The sequence below is a fragment of the Sinohyriopsis cumingii genome, chromosome 1, assembly GCF_028554795.1.
Source record: "Sinohyriopsis cumingii isolate HCF-2022 chromosome 1, ASM2855479v2, whole genome shotgun sequence".
In the NCBI taxonomy this organism is placed as follows: Eukaryota; Metazoa; Mollusca; class Bivalvia; order Unionida; family Unionidae; genus Sinohyriopsis; species Sinohyriopsis cumingii.
This window is the reverse complement of record NC_142961.1, coordinates 171,097,288-171,115,313: the sequence shown is the minus strand read 5'-3', so window position 1 is coordinate 171,115,313 and position 18,026 is coordinate 171,097,288. Positions and strand designations below refer to the sequence as shown.

Genomic DNA, 18,026 nt, shown 5'->3' with positions numbered 1-18,026 from the left:
AGATGTTGCACCCCCCACCCCTCTGCACAGGAAGCAATCACATATTTTGATATTGCCATAAGGTGGCTGGAGACCCAAAATGTTGACTACGTAAAGCTCATGCAGTTGAGAAACCTGAGGGATTTTGCTCGGCGGCAGAGAAACCAAGGAGTAACACACACACACACACACACAAATAACTGATTTTTTTCAAAAAGTGAATTGATATTTGTCAAGCGTGGCACAAACGGCAAGTATTAACTTGTTCTAATTTACGTTGTTTTAAATTTGTAGACCAATTAAATACGTCTGTACTGATTAACCCTTGTTTTTTTTTTTGTTTTCCATTTTGCTTCTATCACATTCAGAAATATTTATCTATCTATCGTTCGATCGACACTGTTTCTCGAAAAGAGTCGATCTTTTGTATATAAAAAAAACGTCTAATTTGGATCAAACAATAAAACAATGTATCCAATTCAACATAAAAATTAGTGACGTAGTACACAATGTGTGAAGTGGTACACATGTTAAGCGAACGGAAACCACGTGGAATAATGTTTTCGATGATCGCCTCAATATACTGTAATTTATCCTGAAATTAATGTTGTCCTATGAGGAAATAATAAAGTACACCGTTATGAAGAGATATTTATTAACATTTAATCTCAGAACGATTATAAAGTGAGTATTCAACAGTATAATCTGCCTACCCCCCCCCCCCCATTTCTCCATTATGTCGTCAATCACTTTATTGGTTTTGGGCTTATTGTATAGGTCCCTCAATAACTCGCGCCTCACTTATAGTGCGGTCGATGTTTCTGGACCCCGATGTGCGCGAGTTATCGAGGGAGTGGTGTATATGGTAGCCATGCAAGAGATTTGCATAATCACATGCTTTCTTGCTTTTTATATATGAAGTTTATGTTGAAAATATATAAAAATGGGAATATAGGTTACATTGCGGATGGTATTGTTATTAATAATAATAGCTTGCTTGTTATACAAAGTTTATAGATGCAAAATTTTTAACCAATAATAAGTCTTGGCTAGTTATTTTCAGTGGAAGATGATGTGGTAATGTTTAGATTGGTGTGATGTTAATCTTAGGATTAGCTACCACATGAGTGAGAGACTCTGATTTGACCTATGTAAGCAAACGGAGCAGATTAGATATGTATGGTAGTTTGGAAAGTGATAGCCATTAATTAAGTTTGGTCTAAGTTGGTCTAACTTGACCTGGATGCTAGGAGCCAGTAATAAAATTGGTCTGTTCAGTTCACACTATGCCATTGCCAGGTTTTACAAAGGGGGAAATACGGTAAAGTATACTTTGGATAGGAAGGTGGATTGGAAGTATCAGTGGTCAGGAAATGGGAATATTATGATTATCGATTATCAACGCTGTACACATTGCACTGATTTTTCAGTGTGTGTGTGTGCGTTGGGGGGCATGAAGGACTTGGAGAAGATGGTTATAAATAATAGCAAATAAAATTATGGCACAAATAAAATTATGGTACACATTGCACTGATTTTTCAGTGTGCATTGGGGGGAATGAAGGACTTAGAGAAGATGGTTATAAATAATAGCAAATAAAACTATGGCACAATAGAATATTATGAAACAAATAAAATTATGGCACAAAAAGAATTATCACGCAAAAAGAATTATGACAAGTAAATACTGAAAACCCCAGATAATAACACGTTACTAAATCATCAGTGTTTATTGAAACTAATTCATTTATGACAGAATAGGTTACAGTGACCTTGTTAATTTCAATTATATTAAAATAACCTTGATGATTTCAATCATATTGCAATATTAAAATGATCTTTCTAATTTCAATCATATAACAATGAAATTGTTAATTTCAATCATATTGCGATGACCTTGCCAATTTCAGTTATATTGGAATGACCTTGTTAATTTCAATCATATTGCGATGACCTTGCCAATTTCAGTTATATTGGAATGACCTTGTTAATTTCAATCATATTACAAATACCTTGCTAATTTCAATCACAAGGACAGACCACACTTCTTTCACAGGGTCAGGTTATTAAACGAAGAAAAAATGTCTTATTGCACTGTTTGTAACAGATAAATTATCAGCTGTAATATTTTCAAGTTTGGAACCAGGATTTTTTTTTCTTTCATCTCAATTCTTTTTCATTTAAAAATAATACGGTGGATGTAATTAGTTATTTTATACCAATTATAGCAATTAGTTAGTTTATACCAATTATAGCAGACCGAACCAGTGGACTAAGGGTTAGAGCGTCCGCCTAGGATGCGAGAGGTCGTGGGTTCGATCCCCAGTTGAGTCATAACCAAAGACTTATTTTAAAAAAATGGTACTAGCAGCTCTGGGTGGGACATTATGCTACATGTCAGCGGCATGATGTCCCAGTGCTGGACATTACTATGAACTGCCACACTGCAGACATCGTAGCGATGTGACTGAATAATTGTTAAATCCAAATCCACACACACACACACAACAGTTATAGCAAGAATATATTTTTCAAGCTATGTAAGGGCCAAAAATTAATGTTTAAATAAAATCTCAGATCCATTCGCCCTCTGCAGATCAAATTGCCTGTCCCTAAAAGGTGCCATAATTACTTTTGTGTCAGACCTTGGAGAAATGTTGTTGAATTTCTTTGCAGTCAAGTTCAGTCTTTCAAACTGGGATGTTGGATACAACTTGATAATTTAAATGACCACCAATTGACCAATGACCAATGATTATACCACCATCTAATTATTTTTTTTCCACTTTAAAGAACCAATTTCACTGGTTCTAATGGCTACACATGGACTCGATACAATTGGTAACAGAATAAACACATCAAACAAGTTTACCGTAGTTCATAATATATATGTATCACTAGCGTATATGACGGAACTTTTTCACAAATCTTTGTTATGCCTCAGTAATCTGATCATTTGCACCTTAAGACAAAAGGCTTGTAATGTGATTTTTGGGTATTTATCTCAAGAAAATAAATATTTAAGTAAAACTGTAAAAGAGTTGCAGTATAAAAATAAAAAAATTAACGCCATGTCTGTGGTGTTTTCTAGCCCGAGTGCTGAGTTCAGGCTTTAATTTATGCAGGCTTCAGAATGATAGTACTTACAAATGGTGTCAGCAAATATAGTTAGAAAATTGTAACAAGTTTTAATTTCACATCATACAGTTCTAAAGGATGCTGCAGTGTGCTAGAATAGGCTGGCAGTATCCCATCAGTATCTCTTGGAAATAGCTAACGTTGGTCAACTCCATCCATCTCATGGCAGAGCACAATTCAATAGACATTGTTCTGCTTTAATCCATTGTTTGGAGAACTTGCAGTAACAAAAAGCGATAATTATTCGCCCCTAGGACATGCACTACCTCGATAATGGGCAGACTCGTTGGCGGATATCGCGCGCGTGAGACTGATATGGTGTCCATTGGGAAAACAATGGGTTGGTGGTGGCGGGGGATTCGACATGTTGCACTCGAACACGTGCAGTGAAATAAGAAAGCGTGTGGATGGGTTTGTTTTCAGAAGAGATTGAATTATCTAAATATTCGTAATCAGCTTCATTAACAAGAGGTATACTATTCTATCCGTTCATTAACAAGTGGTATACTATTCTATCCGTATATTGAAAGGCATGACTATTGATCGATGATTAGTAGATTTGGAAATACACATTGACTTACGTTATGTGTGATGAAATCTAAAAAAAATTCAAAATTAAGAACAAATATGTTTCATTGTTGTTTTTTTAAATATGCGATAACTCGTTAAGGATATTGAAAAAGTACTGATGTCATCACATTTATTTCTTTAAATATCAATCTGCTGTGTGCAGTTTTATATTTCACCGATCATTACAGTGTATCAAAAACCAACCCGTTTGTACCACAATGCATTTACCATAACGATAACAAAATTACATGACTGTAACATCATTTTCACATCTGACTGAAACTCTAAAATGGTAGAGACTGTAATTTTAATGTCATTATGGGTCATTAATACAACAAAATCATAATTTCTAATGTCATCTGAAAGACAAATTTATAATGATTTTTTTTAAATGTGACATATACCATTATTGCGGGTGCTGATTATAAATGGTCGCCGCTGACTGCAGATTTAAAATTCAAAATACAAAGCACACACACACACACACACACACACACTTCTCAGTCTGGTATTAGATAAAGGTAAAATTAAAAACAGTTCATGCGAAATTTTGGGTAACTCCTGTAACATAACTTGAATTCTCTTTATGAATTGAATTCTCTTTATGAATCGTATACATTTTATAATTGGTTGAAATTAATTGAGCAAAACATGTTCAGCTCTAGAACATGTAGTAAATTTAGTGAATGATTTTCTGTTTGCAAATTTCATGCGAATAGTTAATAAGGCTCGTAAATGCCGTAAAGTATGTGTGCTGTCTAATAGCACTGGAGATAGAGAATTCCGTTCAGATAGGCAGCCCAAATCTGCCGATACTAAACTGAACCAAGCGTAAATCATGTTTACTACGCGCCTGATTGCACAAGAAAATATTGTCCTTGGTTCAGTACTTTAACAATGAGCTGACTTGGATATCAACTGGTGATCACTATTGTCAGTTTCAGTCTAAAGGGCGCATTGTTGGGTCACGTACAATTATCTCAGATCGACTGCTCATGTCACATGATGGAATCAGAAAGCAGTCTTTTTCATCTTGGAAGTGGGGATTCTTTAAGCTTTCTATTTGAATAGTCCTGTTTAAAAAGTTTTCTTGGGACTTCGAAGAAAAAAAAAGTTACCAAAAGGATGTGCTCTTTAAAGAGATGAGTTCATTAATACGTGTGTGGGATAAAGTTTGTCACACTTTTCATTTAAGTTGAAAAGAAAAGGGACATTCTTTTTTAATTTACTCACAGGCTGAAATTACGTCTTCCAAAACTCGTGAAAATCAATGAGAGCTATTTACTTTTTCTATGCTGAGTGTTTTTTTTCTTTCTCTGTTAGCAAGTGCAGTTTCCTGGAGGAATTGTAAAATAACTTAATAATTAGAGCTGCACCTTCTGCAGTCACATGACACATTGGATGTTTATTACATACCACGTGTTGAATGATAGTTGATTGTGCCACTTTTACAAGTCTGTTAAACATTTCAAATGGCTTATCTAAATATATTTAAAGCTGAATAATTTCATGAAGAGAGATTGACCATTGTTTAGTGACTTCCATCGCATTGGATTTATTTTGAGAAGGTAACGAACATTTTGCTTTGATATCATTTATCTTTTGTATTTTGTTTATAAAAAATAAAAAAAATTAGACAAATATTTATTTCAGAGCGTAATCTATTTTTAATGAAGAATTCTGAAGTTTACTTGGAAAGCAAATATTTCAAAAGATAATTTTGAAATGTCAAGAGCTAGACAGTTGCTCCAATATTTTCAAGTTTTAAATCAACTATGTTCAATATATATATATATATATATATATATATATATATATATATATATATATATATATATATATATATATATATATATATATATAAGCAAATACATGGCGTTTGTAAATGGAATTTTAATAGGTATAATATATAATTGTTATTGATGTTGTTAAATTACATAAGGATAAATCTTTGTATTAGGTATCACAAGTGTATCTGATTCAGGTGAGGTCAATAGAACTTTTCAACAGGTAGGTACACTTAAATATAAGTTATAATTGTGTATCTTTTACATGCAATAAAAGTACACACGAGTTTACATTAAATTGACCATCTTTATAGTCACCGTCTTTAAAGTAAAGTTCATTTTTTAACCCGCCTAACTATAATCCAGCACGATTAAGAGATTTACATTTTGTACCCATATCTTGCCAGAATGATTCTGTCAAGTCAGGTGCGGGCTATAATTTTTTTTCTGTGAAGGCTCAAATTGGAGATAATGGAAGTCATTTTAAAATAGCAACTTTATTGTGTCTTGCAAACAGTTGTACAAAGTGGGGCTGAAACCACTGCTGGGACCACCACTTTTACTTAATATAAGCAATAACAATTCACCCTGAATTTAACAGTCCCCATCATATTCATGCTGTATAAAGTATTTCATCTGCAAAAGCTTACAGTTTGTATTTCATGCTTTCTAAGCAACCACTTCCTCAATGATAACTTAAGCAGCAGTACAGTAAATAATAATAATAATTAAATAATAATAATTATCAAATTTTTATAGTCAGAAAGTATTGGACATGTCAAAACTTTATATTTCTGATGAAAAAATATTACACGGTACAGGGCCGGATGAGATCAAGTGTGTGCATACGTGTGTCCTTTTTTTAGCGGGACGAGGGGGTCTGGAATCGCCTCCCCCTCCTTACACAGCGTATTTTCCTCACATAGCTGAATAACTTGCAGAGGTTTAAAATAATACCCCCCCCCCCATCTATAATCTATTAAACTTGGTGTGTTTGCTGTTCTTGATTATGGTGGTTTTCTTTGAGTAGCGACAGAAACAAGAATCCAAAATATCTTGTGTTCTTTTCTGTTGGTTTTTAGCGGCATTTTAAAAGCATTAATTTGTTAATCTTGCATGTGGAATCGGAGCTTTACGGCTAGCTAAAGTTGCCCGATGTTCAGGTTCTTCAGTACAGAAAAATCTGTTTACTTGCTGGCAACCACTACAGCATTACGGTACACTTTCTTTTAAAATTGGATTAAGTAGAAAGATTTGTAACAAAGTGGAGGAATAACTGCAGTTGGTGTGACATTCCATCAAGTTACATTGTCAGAAAATTGTGACAGGTTCTTTGAAGAAGGTGTGTAAATCATTACAGACCTTCAAATCCGTGAAATATCAGATATATCTACCTCAAAAATACGACAACTTTGCCCCAGGGTTACTGACTGTTAATTATGGTGGGGTAGGACCGCACTTTCCGTCTGATACGAATCTTGTAGATCCCATTAAGATGATGCCTTGTGATTCGGTCACGGATAGAGAAAAACATTCTGTAATTTCACAGCTTTTATGTGAATGAAGTTTATCAGTTCCACATAGTATACCTATAATGATGTGATAATGCAGTAGATTTAGAGATTGTAAAATAGACAGTCAACTCGGGCCGTAATGGATTGATTATTCTTATGTAATTGACATTTGTATGAAATATGACCCATTAAATAAACCTTACATCACTGTTGTCTGATTTATTGTTACAGTACCTGACGTTCTTGAAATCAACTCACAAATTAGGTATAAATATTTAACAAGAGTTTCAAAGGAAGAAAATGTAGAATAAAATTTTCGAAAGGAAGATTTCCTACCAGCATGTCGTGATGATGTTCATAACGTGATTACAGAAATGTGGGGCTTGTTGAGTTTTCGGTTTTTAAATTCATTTCAAATATATCTGATCATTTAAGTTTCTTACATGTATATTTTCCCTATTTGTTACCACCCAGAAATCTTACTTCTATATTTTCCCAGTTTGTTCCCACCCAGAAATCTTACATGTATATTGTCCCTATTTGTTCCCACCCAGAAGTCTTACATGTATATTTTCCCTATTTGTTCCCACCCAGCCGCTGTAAATACTAACATTTATTCCATGAACATAATTTTGTTGGAAGTGTGAATATTTGCTGCCACATTTCTACATTGTGATTAGATTATATTTTCTACAAATGTATGTGTAGGGTTTAATGGCACATCAGCACAATTCTAGCTATATGAGGAAATTTAAGTATCACAGATGCATACTGTACAAACTATCCCAGGATGCGTATATTAGTACAAAGTATTCCAGCATGCATGCAGTAGTACAAAGTATTCCAGGATGTATGCATTAGTACAAAGTATCCCAGCATGCATGCATTAGTACAAAGTATCCCAGCATGCATACAGTACATAGTATCCCAGGATGCATGCATACAGTACAAAGTATTCCAGAATGCATGCAGTAGTACAAAGTATCCCAGGATGCATGCATTAGTACAAAGTGTCCCAGAATGCATGCATTAGTACAAAGTGTCCCAGGATGCATGCATACAGTACAAAGTATCCCAGGATGCATGCATACAGAACAAAGTATCCCAGGATGCATGCATTAGTACAAAGTATCACAGGATGCATGCATTAGTACAAAGTATCACAGCATGCATACAATACAAAGTATCCCAGGATGCATGCATACAGCACAAAGTATCCCAGGATGCATGCATACAGAACAAAGTATCCCAGGATGCATGCATACAGTACAAAGTATCCCAGGATGCATGCATACAGAACAAAGTATCCCAGGATGCATGCATACAGAACAAAGTATCCCAGGATGCATGCATACAGTACAAAGTATGCCAGGATGCATGCATACAGTACAAAGTATCCCAGGATGCATGCATACAGAACAAAATATCCCAGGATGCATGCATACAGTACAAAGTATCCCAGGATGCATGCATACAGAATAAAGTATCCCAGGATGCATGCATACAGTACAAAGTATGCCAGGATGCATGCATACAGTACAAAGTATCCCAGGATGCATGCATACAGAACAAAATATCCCAGGATGCATGCATACAGTACAAAGTATCCCAGGATGCATGCATTAGTACAAAGTATCACGGCATGCATACAGTACAAAGTATCCCAGGATGCATGCATGCATACAGAACAAAGTATCACAGGATGCATGCATACAGTACAAAGTATCCCAGGATGCATGCAGTAGTACAAAATATCACAGCATACATACAGTACAAAGTATCCCAGGATGCATGCATACAGTAAAAAGTATCCCAGGATGCATGCATACAGTACAAAGTATCCCAGGATGCATGCATACAGTACAAAGTATCCCAGGATGCATGCATACAGAACAAAGTATCCCAGGATGCATGCATTTGTACAAAGTGTCCCAGGATGCATACAGTACAAAGTGTCCCAGGATGCATGCAGTAGTACAGAGTATTCCAGGATGCATGCAGTTGTACCAAGTATCCCTGGATGCATGCAGTTGTATCAAGTATTCCAGGATGCATGCAGTTGTACCAATTATCCCTGGATGCATGGAGTTGTACCAAGTATCCCTGGATGCATGCAGTAGTACAAAGTATCACAAAGTTACATACAGTTCAACAATAAAGAAAAATAATGGTATAATCTGTAAATAAACTGCAAGTTTGCATCAAGAATATCAACAGTGGATGCATCCCAGACAGCTAAAACATTAAAACAGTATGCATCTCAGACAGCTAGAACATTAACATAGGATGCATCCCATACAGGTAGAACATTAAGACAGGATGCATCTCAGACAGCTAGAACATTAACACAGGATGCATCTAAGAACATCAACACTGGATGCATCTCAGACAGCTAAAACATTAAGACAGGATGCATCTCAGACAGCTAGAACATGAACACAGGATGTATCGCAGACAGATAGAATATTACCACAGGATGCATCTCAGACAGGTAGAATATTAACACAGGATGCATCTCAGACAGCTAGAACATTAACACTGGATGCATTTCAGACAGATGGAACATTAACACTGGATGCATCTCAGACAGATGGAACATTAACACAGGATGCATCTCAGGCAGCTAGAACATTAACACAGGATGCATCTCAGACAGCTAGAACGTTAACACATGATGCACCTCAGACAGGTAGAACATCAACACTGGATGCATCTCAGACAGGTAGAACATTAACACAGTATGCATCTCAGACAGCTAGAACATCAACACTGGAGGCATCCCAGACACATATAACATCAGTGCTGGATGCATCTCAGATAGAAAGCATTGCATCTATTGTTGTCTCTTATAACAGACAGGAGGGTGCATCAGGCATATTCTGTATCCCCAAGTTGAGGTGGGGTGGGGAGAGAATAAATATATCTACATCCCTGAGCTGGAGGGTGGGGTGAGGAGAGAACCAAAATGTCTACATCTCCAAGCTGGAGAGTAGGGTGGGGAGAGACCAAAAATGTCTACATCCTAGAGTTGGATGGGGAGGGAACAAAAATGTATTTCAGGTTATCAGCATTCCATGAAAATAAAACAGTTTACTACAGTGGCAGATCAAGTACTTTTTCATAAATGGATTGAGCTTAGAAGGGGATGGTTCCTTTTGTACTGAATGGACAAATTTGTTTTTCTTCATTGAATAATGGGGAAAATAGGGTTGTCAAACATGCCCCACCCCCAATCCACTACTGTTATGTGCAGGACTTTAAGACATAGGAGGACATACTCATGGAAAAATGCTTGTTGTCAAAATTATTATTATGAACATCAGGGTAGGGTACTTAACAGATGCAGCTATACAACAGGTGCAGCTATACCATCATTTTTTCAGTTAGATTCTGTCTTGAAAATAATGTATTCATTTTGTATCTGTTGTACAAGAAAACAACATCTATAAAATGTTGTCATGGCAGCATTACTCCTTTTTATGATAATTTAATAAAATCCATACAATAATAATAAATTTGCTATTTATTTTTTTTGGGGGGGGGGGGATAAAAGCAATTTCACATCTGCCACAAAATCATTATATGTAGAATGCACAATATGTCGTAGTAACTGTTAGTACTCTTAATTCACCCGAATCTCGACTCTATGTTTTTCACTCTGTTAAGAAATTGCATATCTAGGCATTCACTTTCTTTGAGGAATATTTTGGGGAAAGGTAAGCACATGCGTAATTGCAATATTTATAAAAGACTTAACATCAGAGTCAAGTTGGTTGCCATTTTTCATAGTTTCATGCCGGCTGATTGGACAGATCACTTTATTTCTTATTCCTTGAAGTTATGGAGTTTATCCTTTTCCGATGTGTGGTGATAAATTTACTGAAATATGATGATACGTATTTATGTTCTTCTCTCTAGTTAATAAATGTGTCTATCATACAGGTAGATATGGGGACTGTGATGGTATCCTGATGTCACAACAGTATAATTTTCCAACAGTATGGGTGGTGACACACCTTTAAGGCCCTAAAAATGTTTCCTTTTGTACTGGTTTTAAAATTAGAGTATGTATATGGTTATATATATATATATATATATATATATATATATATATATATATATATATATATAGTGCTTCAGGTACTGGGCATCCGGCTCACTTAGATGCAAAAATAAATTTTGTTAAAAAAAACTTGTTTACCTTTTGGGGGAAAACAGTCCTAGGGTCAGTTGTGACCAGAAACACGCATTTTATTTTTCTAACAGCATAATTGTGATTGTTCAGTATACCTGTCCTTCCATTTTGGAATGTATTTTAACAGCTGATATGATTGAAACTTTTTATCCATTTACCTCATTTTAGTACTGGCATGTGGTATATACGGTATTTCTAGTGCCATAATTTCAACCTTACTACCATTTCCTGATTTTAACGACATGTTAAATAATCCCAGTCCATTACAGTCTGTACCTGCCTTTTGTAATGCAACATAGTTGAAATGAATCTGCCGAGCTGGTAATCTCCAATTGTTATTCCCGAGGTAACAGCAGTACTTGAAGCCAGGTGCTTGCTTCTCACCTATAGACTAAGACAGAATTCTCTCAAGAATTTAGTTGTAATTGACGTGTCTGCCAACAATTTTCACACAGTGACGAAAACCGATGGTTTGAATCTTGCTGACAACTTGTAACATTGTGGTTTATAATGTATGATAGCTCACATCATGGGTATTATTCCAAAGGGTGTCCTCTGTTCTTTATGGCAGATTTGAAATTCTTGGTAAGTGTATGGAGAAAGTAATTGACATTACAGTATTTTGCTGCTTGTGTAGTTATAGGTGTTTTTTGAATTTGCTTTAATATATAGTTCAAAGAAGTCACAAATCCACAGAAGCATTTTTGTAAAAATAAAAATCCAAGATTAGTTTCATTCAGAATACTCCCATCCGCAGACATTTCTGAGGTAACTTTAAGGTTAATCGATATTATATTAATCTGTAAAAGTAGATATTATTTTTTGTATTAATATTAATTTAACAGCAGATGCAGCATTGACTACACTTCTAATATCCTGACATAATTCTATATATCTAACACGTATATTATACCTAACACACACACACGTATGTATTATACCTAATACATGCAATTGTACATAGCAAATATTTTAGATAAATGTAAATACGAGTTAACATTTTGTATCTTAGTCATTTTATGAGTCGTGAGTCACCAAAACTTACTAGTACTTTGATGAGTCACCAAACCTTACTAGTACTTTCATGAGTCACCAAAAGTTGCTAGTACTTTCATGAGTCACCATACCTTACTAGTACTTTCATGAGTCATCAAAACTTACTAGTACTTCCATGAGTCATCAGAACTTACTAGTACTTTCATGAGTCACCAAAAACATGCTAGTATTATCAGTCAGATACAGTTTCCAGTATGCCCATATGCCGTAATGTCATTGATCTTCTTTTGAAGGTTGAATGTCAGATATAATTGGATCAGATAGTGTTAACTTTGTTGCCTTGCCAAACCCAGCTGATTTGCCTGACTTGAATGCTTTGTTTCAAAACACAGTGACATGGATTCACTTTCGTCAGCTTCTAGCAACCATATGGCCAGGTTGAAGTAAAAAAAAATATTAAAAATAATACAAGAACCAGAAAGAGTAAGGGAATTGTCGATACGTGACACTTTCCTAATTAAGTATTGTGTTCTTTACCTTGTTGTCACTGGATATTTTTTCAGCTTTTTTATTTGTAATTTACATACAGTGTTTGGTCCCCTTGTCACTAATTATAGAACAAACTTTAAGACCTAACGACGTTTCCTACCTTAAATATTTTCAGCATGTTTTGTGTTGTCTACTTTCATGGGTTTTTTTGTTGTTGTTGTAATCATATCATTATATACGCTTCTTATGTTTTAGGTGTTGTCTCATGTTGTAAAGCACTGAGAGCTTCTAAAGATTAGGCTCTATACAAAGTCCTCATTATTAGTAGTAGTAGTAGTATTAAAACAGACCAGTTTTCTCGTCTGTTGAATAGCATAGAAATGATTAAGTGCTTTATCCTTAAATCTGGATTTGGAAGAAGCTTAGTGGGTATCTGTGCTGAATGATTGCCATATTGTTAACAATTTGCTTTATTCTTGATGTAATTTACAAGGTGTTAATTGTACATTGACAGGCACTTGCCCCTGATTTATATGATTGACAGCAATAACTAAGCCCAGTAGTGTTTACAAACTCAAGGCCCATTAAAGCCACTTTCAAGAGTCGGAAGTGATATTGACACCAAACCTCCCATGTGAAATTTGCCATCGACAGTGATTGTATAATTTATTTCTCTTGCAAAATTAGAGTTAAAATTGGCATCATAAATTGTTTTGGTCACTTTCATTGGGGGATGTTGGCTAGACTTATTTCTGCTCAGATTTGTATTGTAACTAGTGAATGCAGGCAGGTATAGAGGGAAGTTTTTGATTCTTATGGATTCATTATTATTTGTGCAGGTAACATTCGTGATGGTTATAATTAATTTGAAGTTCATGCAGTTTTTGATTAACTTAAGTCATGGATGATTTGATTCTAAAGGATTCAGAAATAACGTTTTTTTTTTAAATTTTTTAATTCAACGATAATTACTTGGCTTCAGATCGTAACGAATGGAACAAATTAAAAGTGGGTATCACTTGTTTTTTTGTTTATTATTTCAAGTGTCACTGGTATTTTAATCAGACTTTGTACATCGATAGAATTTCAGCATGTATGTCAAATGTTGATTTCATATTTATATGCTTCTGCATTACAGAACTGAGATAAATTATCAGAAATTGTAACAGTGGAATGTCAGTAATTATGTATGTTTTTTGTATATCTTTTATAACACCACTGTAGGGGCCCCGATTGGCCGAGTGGTCCAAAGCTCTCTCCGTTACGGATCACTGCCATCTCACCTCTGTCTGCATGGGTTTGAGCATTTTGACCCATGACTTGAGAATTGGAGCGTTTTGACCCATGACTTGAGGATTGGAGCATTTTGACTCATGACTTGAGGATTGGAGCATTTTGACTCATGACTTGAGGATTGGAGCAATTTGACTCATGACTTGAGGATTGGAGCATTTTGACCCATGACTTGAGGATTAGAGTATTTTTACTCATGACTTGAGGATTATGGCAGTTTTGCCCATTGACTTAATGACAAGTTACATGATAAAATCAGTTACAGTCATGAGCCACTACATTTGTTTCCTAATCAAAGTAAGAAATTAATATCACTTTAGGAAAAGAAAAACATAATAGAGGTACAGAATTATGCTTATGAATAAAAAGATTTTGAAATTTTATTTTAAAGTGAAAACTTGGAATCAAGGTTTCTCAGTATTTATTACACCAATATTTCTTGAAATCACAAAGAATTATGTAAATTATAAATTTTAATCTTGCTGCCTTTTGAATTTTGTTTTAGTTTTTAGTATGCTTTCATTTTAGTACCATAAATTTTAAAGTAATTTTACTCCATTTCAGGCGATGATGCGTCCCCCACCCCATGATAGGATGTATCAGCATTCTGGCAGTGACCCCATTGTCTCTGGGCAGCAGTATGCCTCAGCTAACTATGCAGGCAGTGATGCCATTGCTCCTGGACAGCAGTATGCCTCAGCTAACTATGCAAGCCAAGCACCTCATCATATCATGTCACAACCTTATATGCAGTATGCTCAGTCCATGCAACAACATCATCAACAACATTACCAGCAACAGCACCAGAATCCTATGAGGATGTCAAGAATGGCTTCCCCACCACCAGATATCAAATGCATTGCTTCCCCACCACCAGATATCAAACGCATTGCCTCCCCACCACCTTTTCCTGTTACATCACAATTAGCATCAAGGATTTCTTCCTCAATGTCACCACCACCAAATGCTTCTGCTGCTGCATCCTTTTTTGCCAGGTAAGACAAATTTTTCTTTCCTCAGTTACCCAACCCCCAACCAAAGACTCTTTTCAGAGTTGAAGTAAAGCAGTATGACTTGTATGACAGTTTTCTGGGTGCAAGCTGCTTCTATGACATGCAACTGCCCTACTGTGGGAGCAACTGCCCTATTTTGGGAGCAGTTACCTTAGGGTGGGACCAAGTCCTGAAATAGTTAATTTAAAGATGGTACCATTGATAAGCACAATAATGAATTTGACACATTTCAATAATAGGTCCAAAATCTTCGACATGGGTCGTCGCATACCATATTCTGATCATCTGCCCATTCCGAGTTCGATTTTTTTAATTAAAAATAATAAAAGAGGAACTCTCTTTAACACATTAACCCTTGGAGCTTTTTGTCATTTTTGCCTGAAAATCGAGTAGGAAACACATTTTGAAAGCTATTTCTGAATAGATCCAAAAACCCCAATACCCGGTGATCTTTCAATAACATACTGCCTAGTTGTGCTAGAAACATTGTTTTTCATTGGCTATTTGGCGCGCACATGAGCAGAAGGGTAAAAGTTAGTGGGGGGGGGGGGCTAAACGGACCCATTATTTTTTTTATCGAGACCACTCTTTATTCCAAATGCCCATCTTATCCAACTTTTTGCAAAGGCTCATCTGTCTGTTTGCAGTTCATACTGGTTTGCCTTAGATCTGAGACCAAAAAGTCTAAAATCCGGACACAAAATCGGATTCTGACCATGGGCAAATTTGGGGTTAAAAGAAATCAGGTCAAAAATATGAGTTTTTTCTAGAAGTTCCAGATTATTTGGTATCATTGTAAAGCTCTAACTGTCTACCTTTATATAATACCCCCCACTTTAGTGTATCTTGCATGACCATGATGCTACAGAGCTCAGCAGTAGGCTACTACCTCCTGCCACGTTAACTCGTCACCAGGGGTTAATTTATTAAGAAGTTGTAAATCTGCTGTAGTCATCTTTTGACAAAAATTTGTGTATACGATAAAAATGCACCCACATAGTTTTCTATTACTAAAACTTTATCTAAATTATTACATTGCACAGCCTTATTGCAGGATTCTTTCTGATCTCACTGCCTTAAGATGCGGTATTGCAGGATTCATTCTGATCTCACTGCCTTAAGATGCGGTATTGCAGGATTCATTCTGATCTCACTGCCTTAAGATGCAGTATTGCAGTATTCATTCTGATCTCACTGCCTTAAGATGCAGTATTGCAGGATTCATTCTGATCTCACTGCCTTAAGATGCAGTATTGCAGGATTCATTCTGATCTCACTGCCTTAAGATGCAGTATTGCAGGATTCATTCTGATCTCACTGCCTTTAGATGCAGTATTGCAGGATTCATTCTGATCTCACTGCCTTAAGATGCAGTATTGCAGGATTCATTCTGATCTCACTGCCTTTAGATGCAGTATTGCAGGATTCATTCTCATCTCACTGCCTTAAGATGTGGAATAGCAGGATTCATTCTGATCCCAATGCCTTGAGATGCCATATTGCAGGATTCATTCTGATCTCACTGCCTTAAGATGCAGTATTGCAGGATTCATTCTCACCTCACTGCCTTGAGATGCAGTATTGCAGTATTCATTCTGATCTCAACAGCAAAAGATTCTGCAGAAAAATCTGTGCAGTACATAAAATATGCACATTATATTTGCAACCTCAGCATTTGCAACATTTTAAATTCACAGGGTTCTGATTTTTGTGGTAATCCTGGGTGAGCTGGAACATGAATTTGTAAGTCACAATGAAATATCAGCCAAACTGACCCCCCCCCCCCCCGTCATATGCAATGGAAAAACATCTGTTTCTTTATTCGTTTTAGTACATTGTTCTGAGAATGTGAAATTTGTAGGAGGATAAGCACAGGAATGATGCAGAATCAACACTTACTGATTACAATTTAATTCAAAATGCAAAATTTCATGAACATGAAAACAAAGGTCGTAATACCTCTAATTATACAGATTTATTAGTCTTAGTTCATTATTTCCCAAAGTACACGTTCTTCTCCTATATATATATATATATATATATATATATATATATATATATATATATATATATATATATATATATATACATACATACATACACACATACATACATACATACATACATTTTGGGACATATCAGCTAACTGCTGAATAAACAATCAGCAGATTTCTCAAAGACCATTTTCATTCAGGTCTCAGATGTATGCAGATCAGCAGCTCAGCATGAATTGGTTTGTGGGTGGATGTTTTTAGGTTGCTGTGATGTGCTACTTTGTCATGTATGCAGATTAACCACTTGGCATGAGTAGGTTTGTGGGTGGATGTTTTCAAGTCGCTGTGATGTGCTACTTTGTCGTATGTGCAAATTAGCCACTTGGCATGAATGGGTTTATGGATGGATGTTTTCAGGTCGCTGTGATGTGCTACTTTGTCATGTATGCAAACTTGACCACTCGGCATGAATTGGTTTGTGGGTGGATGTTTTCAGGTCAGCTGAGACCAGTTAATATCTACAGTACAGATTAAACCTGTTTGCTGGCAAATGCATAGAAATAAATGTTGGTATAATCTTGTATCGATGAGCATCTTTCTTTATGTTGTAAATGATAGATCCATGAAGCTAGGTACTCGTTCATATGTATTTTTTTTATCCATACCATGAAATTTTATCCACACAAAAATAGTGTTTCACAGTGTATCTTTCTTAAAAAAATCTTATAGTTCGAAAATTCTCTGCATTGTTTTATTGGAGGGGTGGGGTGTGTTCCCCCTTCCAAATTTTAAGTTCTAGAATATTTCCTTATTCTGTAACATCTCTTTTATCAAAAATGTCATTAAACATTTTCTAAGGTTGCTAATAAATCAGTGTTTTAGGGATTTCAGGAATCTTCTATCTTATATCCAGATTTGTTCTATGTCCAGTCATTAATCAAGGTATGAACAAAGAGTATCTTCCACCCTGAATGGGACGAAATCTCATAAAGAACTGAAATACATTCCATTGAACCATATTAAATTACTTAATTAGTAAGATTATAAGTAACTGATAC

The 18,026-nt window shown here is 35.6% G+C and overlaps 1 protein-coding gene across 1 annotated transcript in view; it reads left to right on the top strand.

Moving 5' to 3' along the window:
- The window catches only part of LOC149808382 (uncharacterized), a 425,114-nt gene that overhangs the window by 379,360 nt on the left and 27,728 nt on the right, over nucleotides 1-18,026 (top strand). Inside the window, exon 6 of the mRNA XM_089968015.1 lies at nucleotides 14,526-14,956. Within this exon, the coding sequence (XP_089824141.1) occupies nucleotides 14,526-14,956 (431 nt within the window). The remainder of the gene's footprint in view (nucleotides 1-14,525; nucleotides 14,957-18,026) is intronic.